General features: G+C 38.2%; 1 protein-coding gene across 1 annotated transcript in view; it reads left to right on the plus strand.

Annotated features, from left to right (window-relative positions):
* The window catches only part of MAP3K13 (mitogen-activated protein kinase kinase kinase 13), a 102,244-nt gene that overhangs the window by 25,603 nt on the left and 55,095 nt on the right, over positions 1 to 21,546 (plus strand). The window contains exon 2 of the mRNA XM_067738321.1: positions 20,140 to 20,696. Within this exon, the coding sequence (XP_067594422.1) occupies positions 20,225 to 20,696 (472 nt within the window). The 5' untranslated portion in view covers positions 20,140 to 20,224. The remainder of the gene's footprint in view (positions 1 to 20,139; positions 20,697 to 21,546) is intronic.

Genomic DNA, 21,546 nt, shown 5'->3' on the forward strand with positions numbered 1-21,546 from the left:
AAATCGTTTTTTGAGTCATTAACAGTTTTTTCTTACCAACCCTATTAACAAGTAGCAAAATTGTCTGACCCAAGTGATTTTTTTTCCCTCTCCTTCCTCTGTTTTTTCTTTGGGGAAAGTGTTAATATGCTGAGGAATAGGACTAAAATATAAAGAACAAGGAAATCAGATAGCAACAGGATCATCCACTGATCAATTTTCAGGACAGTAAAGTGCCCAGCACCGTACCTAGGCACTCAACCACATCATCAGTATTAGCAGCAGCAGTGGCAGCTATACTTAAACTCTGCACAAATAGTAGCCTAAACAGTGCATCAATTAAGATTAAATACTGGATGTGTTTGAGAACTTATTACCTTACCTCCTATTAGTGAAGACTTTATGAGGAAGGGAAATTTTCAACACAAATGATTAAGAACAGAAAGCCTGAGTTTTCAGTGAGCAGAAGAACGGCATTATAAGATCAAGTGAAGGAGTTAGCACATCTCTAAGAAGGGCTTTCTTGTAGTCACCACTGCCAGGGAAGGTGGAGAGGAAAGCACGTTGGTGGGGATGGGATAAATTCTGGGGGGGTAAATTGGTGTCAGAAATTCACACTTGAATATGAGAGCTGTTATACACATATCAGGCTGTGGAAACTAACTGGATTATCATTAAAAGTTAGAGTTGGAAGTCAGGCCAGCTTCACGGGTGTGTAATGGGGGCTTGCATAGGGCCCTGCTCTTGGTTTAATGCTCTAGATTGAAATGTCTCTAGATTGAAATTCTTACTAGTTCTTGAACAGGGGGTCTTGTTTTTTTATTTTGCTCTAGCTCTGAAAATTTTGTAGCCAGTTCTATTAGCATGTATAAAATTGTCAGAAGCCCTTAGATGATGATCTCAGTGCATCTCAGTACGTTGATTTCCTGTGACATGCCCATTTTTGCTCAAAGGTCAGCACTTTTATTCCTTCCTGTCTACTATCAGATTTCTAGAAGTGACTCTGAAAAATGTGTTTGTGCCAGAGTGACTTAAGGAAAACTCTGCCTCAATTTTATGCCCCCAAACAATGCTTTTAAGCTAATAAGGTATATACACATTATTTAATGTGATAGCATGATTTCAAAAACTATATATTTTCCTGATTTTAATTCCTGTGGTTTTTGCATAGGAAGTTTTCTGATCATTACACAAGTAATGAGTAATGGCTTTTAAGAAGCCAAATTATTCTGATGAGAGAAAAAAGACTTGTCAGCCCAGCCTTCAAAATCTTTCGTGATGTGACACCACTCTATAGTTATAGCTGTGCTGATCACTGCCCTCCATGTACCTGTTGCTCCAACTATTCCAAACTGCTTGCTATTCCTTGGAAAATGCCATTTATTTTCTTGCCTTCCATTCTTTTCTTTATGAAATTCTCTTTGATAAGAATGTATGCCCTCTTCCAAGTAGCACTTCTGCCTCCCCCATCCCTCACCCTTTTCCCACTGGTATGACTCTTACTCTTCCTTTAGGGTCCCACTTTGTTAGATGAGTGTCTCTTCCTTATGAAGCTTTCCTGTGATATTCTTAGTCAGAGTTAGTCATCGCACCCACTGCCGTGTCATGGCACATACAGCTCTTGAAGCCTTTCTTAATTCCGCCTTGCTTTCTAGTTACTTGTTTACTTGCCTATCTGACACAATAGGTTGTATATTCCTTGAGGGCAGGACTTTCTAAACTGTCTTTATTCCATCATCCATGGCATGGTAACACATTGTCTGGCACATGCTCAGACAATGTGTTTACTGAGTGAGTGTCTTAATCTGTACCAGCTGCTATAGCAAAATACTACAGACTGGGTACATTTTAACAACAGAAATTCATTTTTCACAATTCTGGAGGCTAGAAGTCTGAGATCAGGTGCCAGCATTGTTGGATGAGGGCCCTCTTCTGGGTGGCAGACTTCTCATTTTATTCTCACATGGTGGAAGGGGCTAGGGAGCTCTCTGGAGCATCTTTTATAAGGCACTAATCTCATTCATGAGGACTCCACCCTCATGACCTGAGTACCTTCCAGAGGCTCCACCTACTAATACCATAATGTTTGGGGGTTAGGATTTCAGCATATGAATTTTGGAGGGACATAGTCAGGCCATAGCAGTGAGTGAATTAGAAAGATAACTCAAGTTCCCTTACAGTATTTTCTTGTGTGTTGTTGTCCCAAAGCACTTAGTTGGGACTTCCCTGGTGGTCCAGTGATTAAGTGCATTGGTGGTCCGGTGCAGGGGGCATGGGTTCGATCCTTGATCGGGGAAGATCCTGCATGCTGCGTAGCATGGCCAAAAAAAAAAAGCACTTGGTTGTAATTCCCTAAAGTGAAATAATCAGTTGATCTTATTAGAAATAGTTTCTACTTTAAGAAACATTTGTGGGAAGAGAGAAATAATAAAAATAGAGCTGTCATTGGGGATGAAGTCCCTTAGAATTGTATAATGTAGTGACCCTAGGTGAAAAAGTAGTGAGAGTCCAGTAGTGGAAAAGTTAAAAAGACTAGAGGGCCCCAGAGTAGTCAGGAAAAATTACCTAAAACGTTTTGAAGTCAGAAAAACAGGAAGCCTAGGGTACCATTGACTCTCAGTTTAGCCATTCCTAGCCTGCAATTTAGTTCTCAACTTTTCTTTTTGTAGTGCCTTCCCTTAATTAAATTATACTGCCATGTCAAGAAAAGACTTGAAATAAAGCCAGTATAATGGCAGGCCTATTTAGGAGTACGCTACATACATTTTTTTAAGCCCAGGTAAAGCAGTTTAATTTAATTTAATTCGATTGAAACATGTACAAAAGAACAAAGACAATCTCTTTGAGCTGATATAGGGTGATTTTAAGGATATATTCTTTTTTCATTTACTTTTTATTGAAGTATAGTTGATTTACAACATTGTGTTAATTTCAGGTATACAGCAAAGTGATTCAAAAATATATATATATGTTTCAAAATATATATATATTTTTCAGATTCTTTTCCATTATAGATTATTATAAAATACTGAGTATAGTCCCTGTGCTATATAGTAAATCCTTATTGTTTATCTATTTCGTATATGTTGGTATGTATCTGTTAATCCCATACTCCTAATTTTTCCTTCCTCCTCCCAAAATACGTTTTCATTCTACCACTTTGACTCTTAAACTAAATCCTAGCTATTGTGAAATTTGAGTCTTTTCTCTTGATCCTGCCTAGTTGTAAGTAAGGAGAGAGAGAAAAAGAGAATAAGTCAGAATCAGAACCTGAATCTACTGGGGTTAAAAAATAATCAGGGTCTTCCCTGGTGGCGCAGTGTTTGAGAGTCCGCCTGCCGATGTAGGGGACACAGGTTCGTGCCCCCATCCGGGAAGATCCCACATGCCGCGGAGCAGCTGGGCCCGTGGGCCATGGCCTCTGAGCCTGCGCGTCCCGAGCCTTTGCTCCGCAATGGGAGAGGCCACAAGAGTGAGAGGCCCACGTACCGCAAAAAAATAAAAAATAATAATCAGACTCTTCTTTGAGTTTCTCTGTGACCACAGCCAATCATGTCTTTACTTTTGTCCCATGGGTAGGCTAATAGAATATATCACTAATCCCAAAACCTGAATTGTCCAAGGTGTTGTAAATGGGTTAATTTCCAAGGTACTGGTATAATTGGTGGACCATCCTCACCCTATTGTCATTTCAGTGATGACACATGCTCAGAAGGCCATTTAGTTGATTAGGTATAAGGACTCTGTAATTCCTCATAGGTATTTATTTATTTTCATATTTTAAATTTTCGTGCTCAATTTATTTCAGTCTAGTGAGGTTGAATTGATGCCCCATTGCAAAATCCATTCTTCTAATGAAACTGCTTGTTTTTATGGGCTCTGTGGAAAAATTCTTCAACTAAAAGTCATAAACTATACAGTGGAGTGGGATCATCCCAGAGGAGATGTGGGGTATATTCCCACAAAATTTTTATCCACTAAAATAAAGTTTAAAAATTAATATCGAAAGCATGCCTAGAAAGGGAAGAAAATCACAAAAGGACGTTAGAAACCCTGAAGATTTAATCAGAAGGACACTTTGATTTGCCTTAGTAAGTGAGGGAAAGGATACAGGAGGTGATTATGTGTTTGTCTGTGAACCCTCAGGCTATAACTAACGTCTCCTTCCTTAACCATTTTCTGTCACCTCACCCTAGATCTCAACCCTCAACCTTCAGTCAACACTGATTCTGGCATAGGAAACTCCAGGAATGGCTTTTAGATTCTAAGGACAAGTAACCTTGACTGTGCTAAACTCTTGCTCATTTTATTCTGTAGACTCATGTTTATTAACTTTCATTTAGAAACACCCAGAGGTACATCTATCACAAAGGATGTTAAAGGATTCTAAATATAAAATTAATTCTAATATACGCATGAATGGAAATTTATAAATCTAAAGCAATGTGGTTGCATTTTAACAAAGCTTACCACAACTTACACAACTAACTGGACTTTGTCCGAGGCATCCTAGTAAAAGTGTCAGGAAAAGTATCAGTGTCCTTAGAACACCGGTAGTTTCTAAGGAGCCTGTCAGAAGGCTATTGATGTATTCTGGTGATTCTGCCATTGCTCAGGACAGCTTGGGGACTTTGCCTTCAGAATGCCTTTTGCAAATCTCAGTATTGGAATTAAAGGGAAGAAAAGGGAGAGGTCCCCTCTCCCTCAACCCTTTCCCTGTTAACCACTTTTCTGTTTTCTGTATGGTTATGTCTTTTCTATAAATGTATTTCATATAAATGGACTCATAGAAAACTTTTTAGGAACACGTGATTGAAAACGTACACTTGTAATGAGTTCAAATTTTAATTTCTGAAGGGAAGCAGCTAAATATGTCTAAATTCTATCCTCTGTAATATTAATGTTTGTATTGAGGCACTACATACTGACTGTTTACTCTCACAAATGGTTGATTATTCTGCATTTATTTTTCTTTCCATTAGAACTGTCTTGTACATTTTTTAACACTTAGGAAAAATATTTAATATTTATTGATATTTATCCTCATCAAGGATCCTTTAGTAGTTTGCAAATTTTAGCTATATATTTGGAGTAGAAATGGAAACTACACCAATGAATAATTAAATGATGGGTTTAGATTACTCTCTAGCACGAAGTCAAAATCACATTCCAAAATAGTGACAGGAGACAGGTGAAAAATGATTGATTTTTGCCAGTGTCAAACTTCTTTTCTTGGTAAAGCTCAAAATGTCCTATCATACACTTTCTAGAATATCATCTTGATTGAACCATCACTTTAAAAAATTAAAACTGCTGTGCTTCTGTGAGCAAAAACAATATTAAGGAGAAATGTAAAAGTCTAAAGCAATAGGATCTTTTACTAATATGGTTTTAATTACTTCTCTCTTAAAATTGGATATTGGATCCAGAGTCTAGAGTTCCTTGTTCCCCCCTGGAGTCTTTTTTTTTTTTTTTTCGCGGGCCTCTCCCATTGCAGAGCACACGCTCCAGACGCACAGGCTCAGCGGCCATGGGTCACAGGCCCAGCCGCTCCGCGGCATGTGGGATCCTCCCAGACCGGGGCATGAACCGGCGTCTCCCGCATCGGCAGGCAGACTCCCAACCACAGCGCCACCAGGGAAGGCCCCCCTGGAGTCTTTATCCTGTTTATCTGTACAGTTTTCTCTGAGAAGTGACAAGAGCTGTTGGTGATTTGGTAGAAACTTCTGGTCCTGTTCAGCCTTCCCTCCATTAGCCCTCCCCTAGTTTTCTGCCTTTCACCTACACTAGTCCTATGATTAGGAACTTTAAGGAATGGTAATTATGAGAAAAATAGCAATCCAATTTCAGTTTTAAAATTCTCCACAAATGACTGTTGAAACTACTTAGGTATTTGAAAATGAATCCTTTGGCTCTTCTAATGATTTTAGACAACTGACTATGGTCCCTTGGAAAATCCTTTTAAAAAATCTCTGCTTTAATTTGATCCTGATGAACCATCATTAGAATGAACTGTACTTAAATCATCTTATTCACAGACATTACTAGAATTTGGTAGCAAACCTGTTATTTTAAAGGTGCTATTGGAGCTCTATGCATTTATCAAATTCCCATGTACAAAGGGAAGCAGTAATCTTTATTAATTCTCATAACAAACAAATCTGTTGATATGAATGAGTCATATGGAGAACTGCTGTCCAACTGAACCTTCTGTGATGATGGAAATGTTCTATTTTGTATTAGCCAGTATGGTTGCCATTACTCACATGTGGCTACTAAGCACTTGAAATGGACTACTGCACCTGAGGAACTGAATTTTTATTTCATTTAATTTTTAATTAATTTTAGGTTAAATATCCTCATATGCCTAGAAGCTACCATATTGGACAGTGCAAGTATGGGGGGTTAATATTAAAACAGAATGGAGTAAGCCCTGTAGAAAGTGGGCATATTTTAGAATTTTCCACTTGTGTCTATTCGTTGCTAGGAATTTTTACCTTTTATCCTAAATATAGAACTTAACCTCGAGGTAAGATGTGAGTCTAGTCCATCTTTTTCTTAGACCTTTCTTAATTAAATAGAAGCCCATTATAATATTGACAGTAGGACGTTGTGACTAACATCATGGGCTTGGACTCAACTCGGGCTCAGGCTCTGGAATTGGAGTGGAACTGGGTTCAACCCCTGTCTTTACCACTTAGTAGCTGTTGATGAGTTATTTAAACACTCTATGCCCCAACTGCCTTGACAACTATAGGAGTAATAGTAGTACTTTTCTCAAAGGGTTGTTGTGAGGATTAGAGAAGTTAATATAGGGCAAGTGTTTTGAGCAGTGTTTGGCAATAATCTCAGCAAATTTTAGCTATTGTTATTAATGTATTATTTATCAGATTGCTCTGTGTGTGTGTGTGTGTGTGAAGTTCCCTCATCCAAAAAGTAAACTGCATCATCTTACATAGGTCCTGTACTAGGTGCTGAGACTAGGTAGGGAGGAAAAGAAGAGGGACAAGGTACAGAGATAAATAATACTTGAATTCTACCCCTAGCAAATTTACAAACTAATTAGGATGAGTTGTTTCTCTTTAAAAATAGAAGTATCACCCACTCACTGCTCCCTCCAATTCTAACAATCTCTGTTTCTATCATTCCTAAGCAAGACCTGAAAAAGCAATGCAAAGGTGGCAGAAGGATCCTTGACAACTTGTCTTGCCTGCCAGGAACAAGCAGGACTTGCCCAGGAACAGTTTGTAGGATCTGCAGCTTTGTGGGAAATTCCACATATATCATTGGAAGTCTGTTACTGATGCTTTTCAATAACTCTATTATACTAAGCTGGCAATGAATTATTTCATTTTCATGTTATATAGTATAAAACAAGTGTGTAATGTGTTATATTCATAGCTCTACTTCAGTTATATTTCACTGTCCAACTAAACAGTCCAAACACTAACAGTAAATTTAATGGGAAAAGAGAACTTTCATGATATAATTTCAAAATATAAAATCAAAAAGATTTTCCTTCCACTCTCACCTGCTTAGAGCCCTGAGCAGTAGCTCCTGACAACAATTCTTACTAAGCCGTACACTATCCATCATTTCCCTATGGCTGCCATATATTTTAATAGTGACAGCATCAAGATACTACTTCATAGCTTGAAAAGCACTTTCATGTACTTTACCTCATTTAATACTCACTTAAACCACATGAGGAAGCCCATTTTTTCAGAACCCCTGTGTAGCAAGCTGCCTCCACTCTAAGTAGTTAATCACAATGTGGATATCATTTAGTTTTCTTTGATGAAATGCGTTTTTTGGAACATAGTACATGGTAGTAAGACTCGTAGATGACCTGAATATAATAAATAGTATTTTATATATTTAGAGGGGAAAATATTCTCCATACTTCAGCCCAGGCAGAAAGAACAGATTGTCCAGTGGTACCCAACTGCTATAGAGCCCATAACTGACACCGAAGTTCAAGTTTTCCCACCAAACTGAAAGATCCAGGAGCCAGAGGGAGACCTCTTACTAGCAGGGGCTTAACTCTCTGCTCATTGCATTTCCAGGTTTGGCCATCATGTCTCTGCCTTTAGCAGGAGGATCTGCACTGGTCTGGCGCTTAGAATCAGATCCATTTTCAGTCCTTCTCAGAGCACTCTGCTCTGTGCCTCTGAAGGCTGCATTAATGGACTTCCTTGCCTTCTTGTTTTCTTTTGGGTTCAACCAATGGGAAGCACCTGCAGGGTCTCAGAGAGCAAGAGGAGCGTGAGGTTGGGGTTCAATATTAATTCCCCTGGCTCCCTCCCTATCAGGTCATTAAACTTTGGTTGCATCCCTCTCCCAAAGCCACAGCTCTTGTTGGATGACTTTCTTCTATAGTTACGCTCTCCAGGTTCTGGCAATAATTTTTTCCCCTGCTCAGTTAACAGCCTTTTGACTGTTACTAGCTTTGGGGAATGGCACCATCCCTGTTGCTTTTCCTGCCCCCACCTTTGTAAGTAGTCTCATACATTCTTGTCATTTGCCCCATTTGAATGTGGCATCTCTTTCTTGCCAGGGTCTGGGCTAATACAGGGTCCTGCACCAACTTCAGTGTTAGTGCCTGCTTCTGCTGCTCGCTCATCATACAGACTTCAGAAAACCTTAATTCAGAAAAATGATTATTACAGCCTAAGAAAGCTTCCTTCAGTTCAACCCCTAGTACCTTTGGAATATAAATTAACCTCTAATTAGATTCTGCTTATTTTTTCTTTAGAATCATGCCCAGTCTACAAAGGAAGATACATATGACATAATAAACAAATGTTAACATTAATATTTATTAATTTATTAATATGTTGACATCACGATGTTATTAAGAAGTAATTATTAAATATGTTTTTATTCTCAACATCAAGTTAATTACTCATGCTACTTGTACTCTCTCCTAGTTAGGGGTTTATTAACCTCTCAACATCTATAATTCTTCAAATTACATCCAAAAAAACTTTTTTTTTTGCAAACTAGACAAAGCATGGCGACTTATGAGATGGGTCAAAGTGGTCTTAGGGCCTGGGATCAATGAATAGTGGTGTCAAATCCCGCAGGCTGGGGCCATTACTTATTTCTGGGCTAAGCTGTTCTGCTTAACTCCTTGGAAATAAATGGTCTTTTCATTATAAAATGAAAATAGCCATCCTCTGGGACAACTTTAAGTTTCCCTTTTTCTATGGTTATATCCCTGGAATGACCAAGGACAAAACTGTTGTAAACTATATGTACTCATTTGATCTTACTCCTTTAACAATATGGATATTATTATTAATAAAGAATATACTCTTATTTTAGAATAAAATGTTTATTAATTTAAAGTATAAATAGCAAAACCTTATTAAGTGCTTACTTTGTACCAGGATATATGTTAAGCACTCTGCAAGTATTATCTTATTTAGTCCTCATTACAACCCTATGAGGTAGATACACTTATTATCCAAGTTTTTGACTGCAAAAACTGAGACACACAAAGATAAGGAACTTCCCCATGGACAGAATCAGTATTCAAACCAGAGGGTTTGAATCTAGAGCACACATTTTACTACAATGTTCAATTTATCACTTAAGGACTATTTTTTATGATTTTTCTAAGCTTGTGGGAAGTTGCTACTGTACAAAGTTCTCTAGGCCTAGAGCCACAACAAACTCTTTAGACTTTGCCCTAGGGATGAGGTCTTCATAAAGAAAGTGAAGGCAAGCTACCTGAAAACTATAATGTTTCCAGGAAGGTGGGTGAGACAAGAGTAGAATTAAGGAGTTCCTGAAAGACAGAATGTCTTCATGTGTACATAACGTGATGTTGAAACATGTCGATCTCTAGGCAAGAAAATTCCATACTCTCCTTTGGGAACACAGTTCTGCAGTGGTTCTCCTGTGTTCTAATTGCTCTTCTGTTTAAAACATAAGCAGTCTTTTCCTAGAGGTATTTTCTTTAATCAATAAAATTATCTCTTAATTTAATATAGCAATGTTAAAACTATGGGAATTACATACTTTTTTCTCCCAAATATTAGAACTACATAGTATTAATATTCTCCCAAATATTATAGTTACATAGAGCCTTCCTTTTTTCTTTCAATTTAATGGAAACCTGGAATGTAAAAATAACTGCTGTAATTAAATCAAAGACAAAGGAAATTAAATATGAAAAAGAAGTTGCATACGTTTGGGATTTTCCTCTCTTGTTTTCCATCTTCCGTTTGCCATTTTGACCCAGTATCTCTCTGTTTATTGATTCTTTGTGCTTTCATTTATAATTTCAAATGAACGTTACAAGCTAAATGTGCCTCAATTTCTATGTATATTGATCTATCTCTCTCTTATCCCACTTTTGTCATTTTTCCACTTTCTTTTTTTTTTTCCCCACTTTCTTTAAGAAAGCTCACTTGTCTTCCTTTTGCCCTTCCTTTCATGCCCCTTGATCTCACATATATATTGAGCATATTGACATATATCTTTTCATTCTAGTTTTTCTAGTTAAAGCTTTGGATAGCTAACAAGTCTTGAGGATTTGCTGTGTGCTAGATAAGTGCATTATATATGCATTATCTCATATAATCATCTAATCTCTTCTATGAGTTGGATTCTGTTGTTATCACCACTTATAGATAACAAAATTGAGGCTTAGAGAGTAAGATCAAGTTAATGATTAGTATTTGAATCCAGGTCTATCTTCGTCCAGTGTCTCCCCTCTTAGCCCCTCACAGTGTTGCTCTCTATATGATGAAGTGCATAGAAGGTTCTGAATTGGTTGGGAAACAATATGAAAGTGTGCATTATAGCCCAAATTGTAAAACATAACTTAAATTTTAAATAGTAATTTTAAAATAATTTCAATGGTCATTTCAACTGTTCTCCTGAACTATTTATCTTAAGGAGAGTCTTAGATTTCCCAACGAAAGAGGGGAAAGGCACAAAATAACAGGAAAGGAAAAAAAGAAAAGGGACTAGCTTTTATTGAATGCTTACTGTATACTTGGTGCTGTTATCAGGGACCAGCTCAAGTTCACAGTTCTATCTATGTATTCTATAATTCTCCTTTATTAAAAAAAAATTAGGGTATTTCTCTATCTCCTACTTTTCCATGAATATCTTGCTCACAGTTCCTAAAGATAATTCTTTATGAAAGGTTGTTTTTGTGATCCTAAATGCAAGAGTTTCAGTGCATTAGTGTGTAATTCATCTGACCTTAGAACTTGGAAATAATCAAGATATAATTAGATATGCCTTTGTCTCTTCATCTGTCTTAAGTTTCAGTTCTCTTATCTAGATTATTCTGCCTTTTGAATATGATTCTTACTAGTAGAAAAGGTAAAAACAAAATAGGAGTCATCAGCTTTTGTTTCCTCATTTGTCATCTGTTTTTTATTCATTTTTCTTTTTGTTTTGAATTTATAAATGATTCTTATGCCTATTCGCAAGCCTCAGCACACACTGACGGTTAGTTTTCCTGACCATGTCCTTAACATCACATATCATTTTTCAAATATGCAAATGTAGTAAAGATGGCTCGTTCATCTATGTGTTTAAAGCAACAAAGATTTGGATTGAAAATTTCTGATTAAACAAGTGATGGATGCTAAGACTAGAAATTTAGGAAAATATAGAAAATTTTAAAAAACAACAGTGATAACCACTGTTGACCTTTTAAACCTATTTTCCTGTTTTCTCGAAAGGCTTCTATAATTATTTTTATACTCATTCATATTAAATATTTAAGGGCATATATGTCTGTATCTCATTTTTTAAGACATTTTAAGTAGATTTATTTAGTTACTAATTTTCTTCCTCATATAGCAAGTCAGATTTAAGTCAGAAAATATTGATTCTATTCTGGAATATTAACACTTAGTATATATTATTTATCATAGATTTATGGAGGTTATAGAGAAACCATTCCTTTGGTCAAGAAATTTGTTTGGCCTTTGACTGAAGGTATATTTGAAGCCTCACAAGTTGCTATTTTTTGATAAGATTATAGTCTGTAACTCTGAAAATGAAACATCTTTATTCATTTTATTTTTTTTAATTTAATTTTTTAACATCTTTATTGGAGTATAATTGCTTTACAATGGTGTGTTAGTTTCTGCTTTATAACAAAGTGAATTAGTTATACACATACATATGTTCCTGTATCTCTTCCCTCTTGCATCTCCCTCCCTTCCACCCTCCCTATCCCACCCCTCTAGGTGGTCACAAACCACCTAGCTGATCTCCCTGTGCTATGTGGCTACTTCCCACTAGCTACCTATTTTGTGTTTGGTAGTGTATATATGTCCATGTCACTCTTTCACTTTGTCACAGCTTACCCTTCCCGCTCCCCATATCCTCAAGTCCATGCTCTAGTAGGTCTGTGTCTTTATTCCCGTCTTACCCCTAGGTTCTTCATGACCTTTTTTTTTTTTTCCTTAGATTCCATATATATGTGTTAGCATACAGTATTTGTTTTTCTCTTTCTGACTTCATTCTGTATGACAGACTCTAGGTCCATCCACCTCACTACAAATAACTCAATTTCGTTTCTTTTTATGGCTGAGTAATATTCCATTGTATATATGTGCCACATCTTCTTTATCCATTCATCTGTTGATGGGCACTTAGGTTGCTTCCATGTCCTGGCTATTGTAAATAGAGCTGCAATGAACATTTTGGTACATGACTCTTTTTGAATTATGGTTTTCTTAGGGTATATGCCCAGTAGTGGGATTGCTGGGTCATACGGTAGTTCTATTTGTAGTTTTTTAAGGAAGCTCCATACTGTTCTCCATAGTGGCTGTATCAGTTTACATTCCCACCAACAGTGCAAGAGTGTTCCCTTTCCTCCACACCCTCTCCAGCATTTATTGTTTCTAGATTTTTTGATGATGGCCATTCTGACTGGTGTGAGGTGATACCTCGTTGTAGTTTTAATTTGCATTTCTCTAATGATTAGTGATGTTGAGCATTCTTTCATGTGTTTGTTGGCAATCTGTATATCGTCTTTGGAGGAATGTCTATTTAGGTCTTCTGCCCATTTTTGGATTGGGTTGTTTGTTCTTTTGTTATTGAGTTGCATGAGCTGCTTGTAAATTTTGGAGATTAATCCTTTGTCAGTTGCTTTAAAACCTACATTATAAAGTTATTTTAACTTTAGTCATAGTTGTATTTATAGGTAGTAATATTCATTAAGTAATCTGTCAACGTGGAGGTTGCCTGTTCGTAATTTTTATTTTTTGCTGGCTCCAGCATACTTTAATATTATGAAACATTCATAATCTTAACCAAAAATATAGATATATGGTAGACACTGAATCAGTATTTCTGAATGCATGACTATTGGATGAAATGTTATAAAGAAGATGGGACAAGGTAGGTCGGTGGATTTGGTTGATGTGAGGTTATTATTGTCCTTTCAAATAGGGATTTCAGTAGAGGGTTCACAGTTAGGAGAGCAAGTTAGGGGTAAAGGCGCAATTGTAGGCCACTATTCTGATCTGATTAACTTTGCAATTCCATTAGAAAAAGCAATCTAATTTTTTTAAAGTTCAAATCAAGATCTCCGTGATAGACCTCTATCCTAGAAAGATCATTTTTTATGTGATTACTATGAACAAGTAACTTAATCCCAGTTTTAAAATGGGAATGATGCCCTAACAGCAGAAATCTCACTTGTGCTCTAAATACTGCTATGTGAATTTTAGAGAAATAACCAGAAAGTTAGGATAGCAGCATTGTGTTCATTTTAAGGCAAGAAAATGCCAAGTAATGATAAGACAGCTTGAGAAGAGGTGAGCATCAATCAAGAAATCTCAGCAATAAGGCTTACTTTCTAGTTTTATTCAATTTTAGTCCTACTGAAAACTTTGTGAGGCAAAATTTCCCAAAATCTTTGATTTATTCATATTTATGATGTAAAACTCAAAATCTGATCTATTATAAAATTATCCTCTATTAGCAACATGGGGAAATTGTATTATATAATAAAAACACAAGAACTCAAGGGCCATTTGGCCACATGACCGCTTCCACTCGTCTTTTTCTCTGTGCCGAACCCATCTTGGCATGAAGCCAAGGTAATTTCCAGAAATTGGCAGTGCGCTGCCAAATGCACATCTGCTGCTGTCTCCAACCCTTGCCTACTAATTTTGCACAAACCACTTCCTCCTTTTGAGGGCAAGGGAAGTGTGCCCAAAGGGCAGAGACGGAAGCACCACCTTGTGCTCCTGGCAGATTCAGGAGCCCTTGTAAGGGAAGCAGCAGCATCACCTCACCTGCAGCCTTGCCCATAGAGCTTCCTACTGATAAGGGTGACACGCCAACCTTGCCCCTTTGCCCCTCTGCTCTTCCTTCTCTTTTTCCATTTGACTCTCAGTGTTTAAAATTCTTGCCTCATTTCCTTTCTATCCCCTTCTAATGAATTCTAGCTTTGACTTCTCATGAATTAAAATATCCAAACAGTCAGTTCCCAAAAGGGTACCTGAGCCAAATCTGGACAGAGAGGGAGGAACTGAGAGGACAAAGACAGAGGCAGAGATGGTGGGGCTGCTTGTGTTCCCTTAGGTTCCACTTACCAGCTCCTTCACTGTGCAGTGTGGCAGTGTGTGGGTGTACGTACAAACACAGGTAAAATTTAGATATTTTTATCCTCCTACACTCTTACATGTAGAGTCAGCTCTGATCATATTTGAATATAGCCATGGTGATGATTTCTTTCCCTTTGTTCTTGTGCTTCTCCATCTCTCTGCATTTGTTGGTTGCAATTGGTCTTGATATTCTTGGTGAGCAGAGGGAAACCTCTCTGACTACATATCTTTATACACACCTTGAGGTTTCCATCACTTCTGCCCACTCTCAGAGCCACTGAATCACCAATAGCTGGGTTCCCTTCACTCCTCTGTTAACAGGTGCAGGGCCACCCCTCTAAATGGGTGCTTGTGCTTCTTTGGGTGTAGCTTTAGTGCACCTAGAATAACACAGTGAATTATTATCGTTTTTGTCATCAATGGTCATGCTATCATGGCTATTTGTTTCTGTTTGTTTGAATAAACAGCCAGACTAGGGGAAGATCATAGGTTGAAGATCATTCTATCTCTGACACTAATTAGTTGTATTGAGGGAGTCAGCAATCTCTCTGGGATTTGATTCTCATATGTAAAACAAGTGGGTTGGACTATATTCCTTGAAGGTCCTGTTATTCCTTGATGTCTTAAATATCAAACTGAATGTGATGACCATGCTGACGTTCTCTTCTTTAGACTCATTCCCAGTGCCTGTGTGAACAGGTCCACTTCATGTATACCATTAACCTCTTAGAAATGTGAAGAGATGGGAGTTCCCTGGTGGTCTAGTGGTTAGGATTCTGCGCTTTCACTTTCATGGCCCGGGTTCAACCCCTGGCTGGGAAAATGAGATCGGAGGCGTGGCCAAAAAAAAAAAAAAAAGAAATGGGAAGAGATTACAGAACAAACACATGTTTTTCTAACTTTTTGTATATGAGCTCATTTCAATATGAGGTCATCAGAGAGAAGAAACTCAGAATAAAAATGGACAAAATGCAAATTTACCAGGAATTAATATAAAATCCTGTAGTTGGGTTCAAAGAACAAATTGCACAAATAGGTGTTTGGCTGACATTCACATATACATTTGGGTATTTGCATTATCAAGTCTGATGTGAGCCAACAGCATAATATATGCCCTGTGCTGTAAAGGATCCCAACGGCAAAGACAGACTGGAAGCAACTTTACTAAGGCAGTGGCCAAGTCTGAAAATATGAAGTCAGCAGTCTTGAAAGAGATCAGGCAGAGCAAGGTCAGAGAGACCAAAGGCAAGAGACAGCTCAAGGTTGTGGCAGGAGGTCAGCAAGAAAGCAAAATGAGGGGATCAGTAATGTCAGAGCTTAGAGATGAGTAAAAAAGAAGGAAGTGGAGAGGATTGGGGTGGGGAATGGCAGTCAATTCAGCAAACAGCTGTTGCTGTAGCGAAGGGTTCCAGCTTTTCTTTTTCTTTCTTTCTTTCTTTTCCCCAACATTATAGTCCCAGGCAGCTTCCCAGCCCCTAAATTTCTCCATGCCCTAGAATTTGTCCCTCTTAACCTAACCTCAAACAGTTAAAGTTTTCTGATTTGTTTAAAGGGAAGAATTATCTGCATTATTTCATGAGCTTTCAGAGCCCGTATGTGAAGGAGCTACCTTTATTGCACATTACTCTCCAACCTTAGCTGGCTCTTTCCTTATTTCCGGGTGATCAGCCCTCCCACACATGCCCTGGTCGTTTTTTCCCTGCCTCTGCTAATGCTCTTGTTCTTTCCTGACTTCCTTTCCTCTGTCAGTTTCAAACACATCTTCCTTGCAAAGGTTCACCTCAAGTCCAGTCAGCCCAATCTACCTTCTCCTGCCCCATTCTTGTTCCCCTTCTCCCACAGCCTGTAGAACAGAATATGGCTAGTATGTCATGGGGGTGGGAGTGGGGAGGAGGTAATTCCCTCGGTGTAATTATTAACTCTTTAAGTAGTGTATAAGCTTTGAAAAGAAGAAACTATGTCTTACAGAGACCACATGGTATAGGAGAGAGTTTGGAATTAGGAAAAAAAAAAAATGGTATTCAGTCCTGGCTCTGTGACCTTTGGCATATACCTCTCTCTAGGCCTCCGTGTCCTTCTGGGAAAAACAGGAATAACCATTCCATGCTCTGGCTTCCTTAAACAGGCAATCAGGTGTTTAGGTCAAGGTCACAGGAAAAGTACTCTAAGAAAGTGAAGGGTTATCATAAGAGGTGCCTTGTCGTAAAAAAAAGGCAAGGGAATTTGAGAATCTGAATTCTGAGTTAGATTTTAATTCCTGCTCTACCGCTTACTCAATATGTGGCCTTAGAAGTTTCTTGCTTCTCTCAAATGAAAATGAGATTATGGTGTTGATGCTGGTTTATATTGCCAATTTCTAAGAGCCAGCTGTCAAATATTTAGTAACTTTGCAAGCAGGTTGTTAAGCTGTTGTTATTAGCTTGAAATCTGCCTTGGTGGGAGTATTTACACCAGGGAAATGGACAAACACTACAAATCAGATTGTTGGGTTTTTTTATTCTGGAGAGTAAACACATCGGTGATTATGTAAACGGGGCTCTGTAAAGTATAAAGCCCTTTGCCTTCCTTACCATTAAAAGTAGCAATGGTGGGCTTCCCTCGTGGCGCAGTGGTAGGGAGTCCGCCTGCCGATGCAGGGGACATGGGTTTGTGCCCCGGTCCCGGAAGATCCCACATGCTGCGGAGCGGCGGGGGCGGTGAGCCATGGCTGCTGAGCCTGCGCGTCCGGAGCCGGTGCCCTGCAACGGGAGAGGCCACGGCAGTGAGAGGCCCGCGTACCGTAAAAAAAAAAAAAAAAAAAAAAAGTAGTAACGGTAATAGTAATGTCCTGTACCCATAGAACCTAGCCTAGTGCGTGGTTCTAGCATTTATTTAATAAAAACATTTTAATTTAACTTGGTACTGCTCCTAGCATGCATTTAATAAAAACGTTTTTAATTTAACTTGGGTTCACCTTTGTATTATTTTGATACTTCTGTCCCTGAGCTAAAGAAGCTCCCATGTTTACCTCTCTTTAAATTCCTCTCTATAAAGTGTCTTTTTATTTTTTTTGTTTTTCCTTTTTGGCCACACCGCCCACGGCACATAGGATCTTAGTTCCCAGACTAGGGGTGGAACCCGTTCCCCCTGCAGTGGAAGTGCAGGGTCTTAACCACTGGACCGCCAGGGAAGTCCCTAAAGTGTCTTTTTAAAATCAGATAACATAAATAAAAATCTGGTTCAGTGCATGAAACACACAGTAGGCATTAAACCGTCTACATTTATGAGCTAATTATCTTCATTCTAAAACTTCATCTCTTCTGATATTTCATATCTCAGTTAATGACATTGTCCATCTATCCATTATCCCAAGTTAGTTATCTGAAAGTATTCCTCTCCTGTCCCTTTCCTCACCCACCCCCATGTTTTATCAATCACTAGATCTTACCAGTTTTACCTCTTAAAACCTGTCCCCTCCTCTTCATTCATTGCCATTGCTACTGCCTTGGTGTCCTCATCATTTCTTACTTGATCTCTTCCTCCTAACTGATATCTTGACCTTCAGTCATTCTCCTTCAATCCAACCTCTATTGCTATGGGTATGATTTTAAATTACAAATCTGACCAAATCACTCCATTGCTTAAAATTCCTTAATGACTCTCTGTTGTCTTGAGGATAAAATCTAAAAGCTTTAAGCTTACCATACAGGTCCACCATATTCTGACCTTGGCCCACCTTTTACAAGAGTTATCTCCTACTGCTCCCCATTACTACCTGGAACGCCTAGTCTCACTTCCCTAGCAATCCCTGGTCTCAGTAATGAAGATGAGAAATTAATAACATAAGAATGGTCTATTTTTATTTGTAACCCCCAATATAGGATACTGTGGCTCCCCATCACCTTCAGAATAAAATCCAAATCTCTTAGCCTAGCATACTTACAATCTAGCCCCTGACTCTCTCCAATTCATATCTTTCTCTGTATATATACATATAACCTACATTCCAGCCACTAAGATATCTCATCTGTTCCATATTTTCATCCCTCCATGCCCTCGTTCACACTTTCTCCAAACCTGTAGTATCCTCTTCCTCTTCTTTCACTCACTCCTTTCCTGCCTGCCCGATGAATTTCTACACTTCCTTCAAACAGATCAATAGTTACCACCTTTGGGCAGCTATCCCTGAAACTATCCCTCCCTCTTCTGTGCTCCCAGAGCACTTGGTTAAGCAGTGTACAGTCAATCTTTGTTGGTCTGTCTTTTGCCCCCTCTGCGAGATCATCTTTATCCCGTGGCCTCTAGCACATCCTTGTTGCTTAATACAGAGTGAAAGAAGGAAGGGCTATTATATAGGGATTTGCAAAGAAAGTAAATTTCTGATAAGAGACATACATTGAATAAGTTTAAGATTGATTTTGCATGATCTGGTGAATCTAGAACAATTCTATGTCTTTATTTTCAGGGGGTAGGTGGCTCTGAGAAATTGGTGCTAATGGACAGATCAGAAGCAAAGAATAAGTTTAAAGAGCTGCGGCTTGGTCACATTGCTCCAGATTTGGTGCAGTACAGTAAAACAAAATTTACATCTTAGGAATTTATCTGTCACATACACAAGACATTTATCTACATGCCTTAATGAATGCCTTAGAAAGTAAAGCAAGGTGCCAGTGGACAAGACACTAAAGCAAACAGAAGATATCAGCAGTGACTTATAATAACTCAGAATGTAGTTTCTAACAAAAATATATTTATACCTTTGGGAAGGGAAACAATTTTTTTCTGATTATAAATATAATATATATTTCTTAGTCTGTTCAGGCTGCTATAACAAAAATACCACAGACTAGATGGCTCAGACAACAAACATTTTTACTTCTGACAGTTTTTTGGAGGCTGAGCTGAGATATCCAATATCAAAGCACTCACAGATTTGATAATCTGGTGAGGGCCTGCTTCCTGGTTCATAGACAGCCATCTTCTCACTGTGTCCTCACATGGAAGAAGAGGGAAGGGAGTAACCTGGGGTCTTTTTTATAAGGCACTAATCCCATTCATGAAGGCTCCACCATCATGACCTAATCCCATCCCAAAGGCCCCCACCTCCAAACAGCATCACAAATGAGTTTCAACATGTAAATTTTGGGGGGACACAACCATTCAGTCTATAGAAACATATTAATGCAAAATACTTAGAATATCTCGAAAAACACAACATAAATCCCTCCCAAATCTAACCACCTAGAATTAACTGTTGTTAATTCTTTGGATGTATCCTTCCAGTCTTTTTTTCTTGTATATGTGTTTGTGTATCCTTTTAAATAATAAAAATTTTTAATGGCTTACATTGTATATATTTTTCTAACCTATTTTTTATATTAATATGTCATGAACATTTTCTCATGTTAGTAAATACTCTTCTACAACATGATTTTTAACTGCTGCACAGTATTCCTTCATATGGATGAACACCACTGTTTATAATCAATCCCCCTTGTTTCAATGTTTTTATTATTATAAACGGAAGTGTAGTGGTGTGGATGACTAAAGAAAGGGTGATCTCACGACCTCCTCCTGTTTTCCCCAGGTTCTGAAGCCCCCTCTTACATCAGAACTCTTTTCTAATGATCCTCTGAGTGTCATCTCAGGACCCTGGGCACACTCATGGCACGATGGCCAACCCTCAGGAGCACCTGAGCTGCTCCCCTTCCCCACACTTGCCTTTGAGTGAAAACAAAACCTTCAATGGACTACAAGATGACATCGCACCTATGCGAAGCCACCCTTCACCCAAGCTTCTTAAGGACCAGCAGGAAAAGGGGGTGGTGCAAACAGAGCTAAATGAGGGCATGAACAGCCCCATCACCACAACAGTGTTGACAAGCGTAAGCGAGGATTCCAGGGACCAGTTTGAGAACAGCGTTCTTCAGCTAAGGGAACAAGATGAATCAGAGATGGCCATGTCTCACGGGAACAGCAACACTGTGGATGGAGAGGGCACAAGTGGAGAAGACATCAAGATTCAGTTCAGCAGGTCGGGCAGCGGCAGTGGTGGGTTTCTTGAAGGACTATTTGGATGCTTAAGGCCTGTATGGAATATCATTGGGAAGGCATATTCCACTGATTACAAATTGCAGCAGCAAGGTAAGCTAGAGTATGGACCTGGAAGATATTTCCTGTGTAAACGCACTACCACCATTAACTGCATAACCTTTGATAAATTAAAGACCTAGTGCCAGAAGAATACCCCATATCAATTTCCTATAGACCTGAATGGAACAGATTGACATATGGTTGGTCTTTTTTGGTCGAAGCCCACCTTTTGTGGTTGTACAGTCCAGTGGTGTCCAGAGTAGAGTACATATAAGACAATCCATGACATTGTGAAGAAGAAGATGTTAGAGCTTCTGTTCCTTTTATCTCATCATTTTAAATTTCTATTTTCATGCATGTTTTCATATATATTTGGTATTTTAATAAAGTTTTACAGATATATAATTTATAAATAAATTACATAGTGAGTGCATATTCAAAAATTTGATTGACAGTTTTTACAGTCAAAAAGTCTGATGGTCACTGGACTAATTCAAAACCAGACGGAAGCCACATGGTACTGCCCCTGAAGATTGCAGGCCTGCCTTAGGTAGTAGTAAAAAGGAATTTTTTTATCTTACAGTCAGGCACAGAAAGCTCACATTTTGAGGAAAGAACAAAATATCTAACCATTCTTGAGAAACATTATTATTTCGAGATCCCACAGCTTTTTAAAAAGTAAAAATTTAACTCCCATCATTGTGTAGTATGTATATTCATATACTCCAATTCAAGCCTTATGCTTTTGAAGTAAAGAGAACACATGGCACTAGTGTCCTTTATAACTTCATTTATATTGTTGAAACAATTTTTTCCTGAGAACAAAAGTAATATATATAGAAATTTTGAAACATACAAGTAAGTTCCCCCCCAAAAATTAAAATAATCTATGATTCTCCCA

Source organism: Pseudorca crassidens, chromosome 5 (assembly GCF_039906515.1).
Source record: "Pseudorca crassidens isolate mPseCra1 chromosome 5, mPseCra1.hap1, whole genome shotgun sequence".
Lineage (NCBI taxonomy): Eukaryota > Metazoa > Chordata > Mammalia > Artiodactyla > Delphinidae > Pseudorca > Pseudorca crassidens.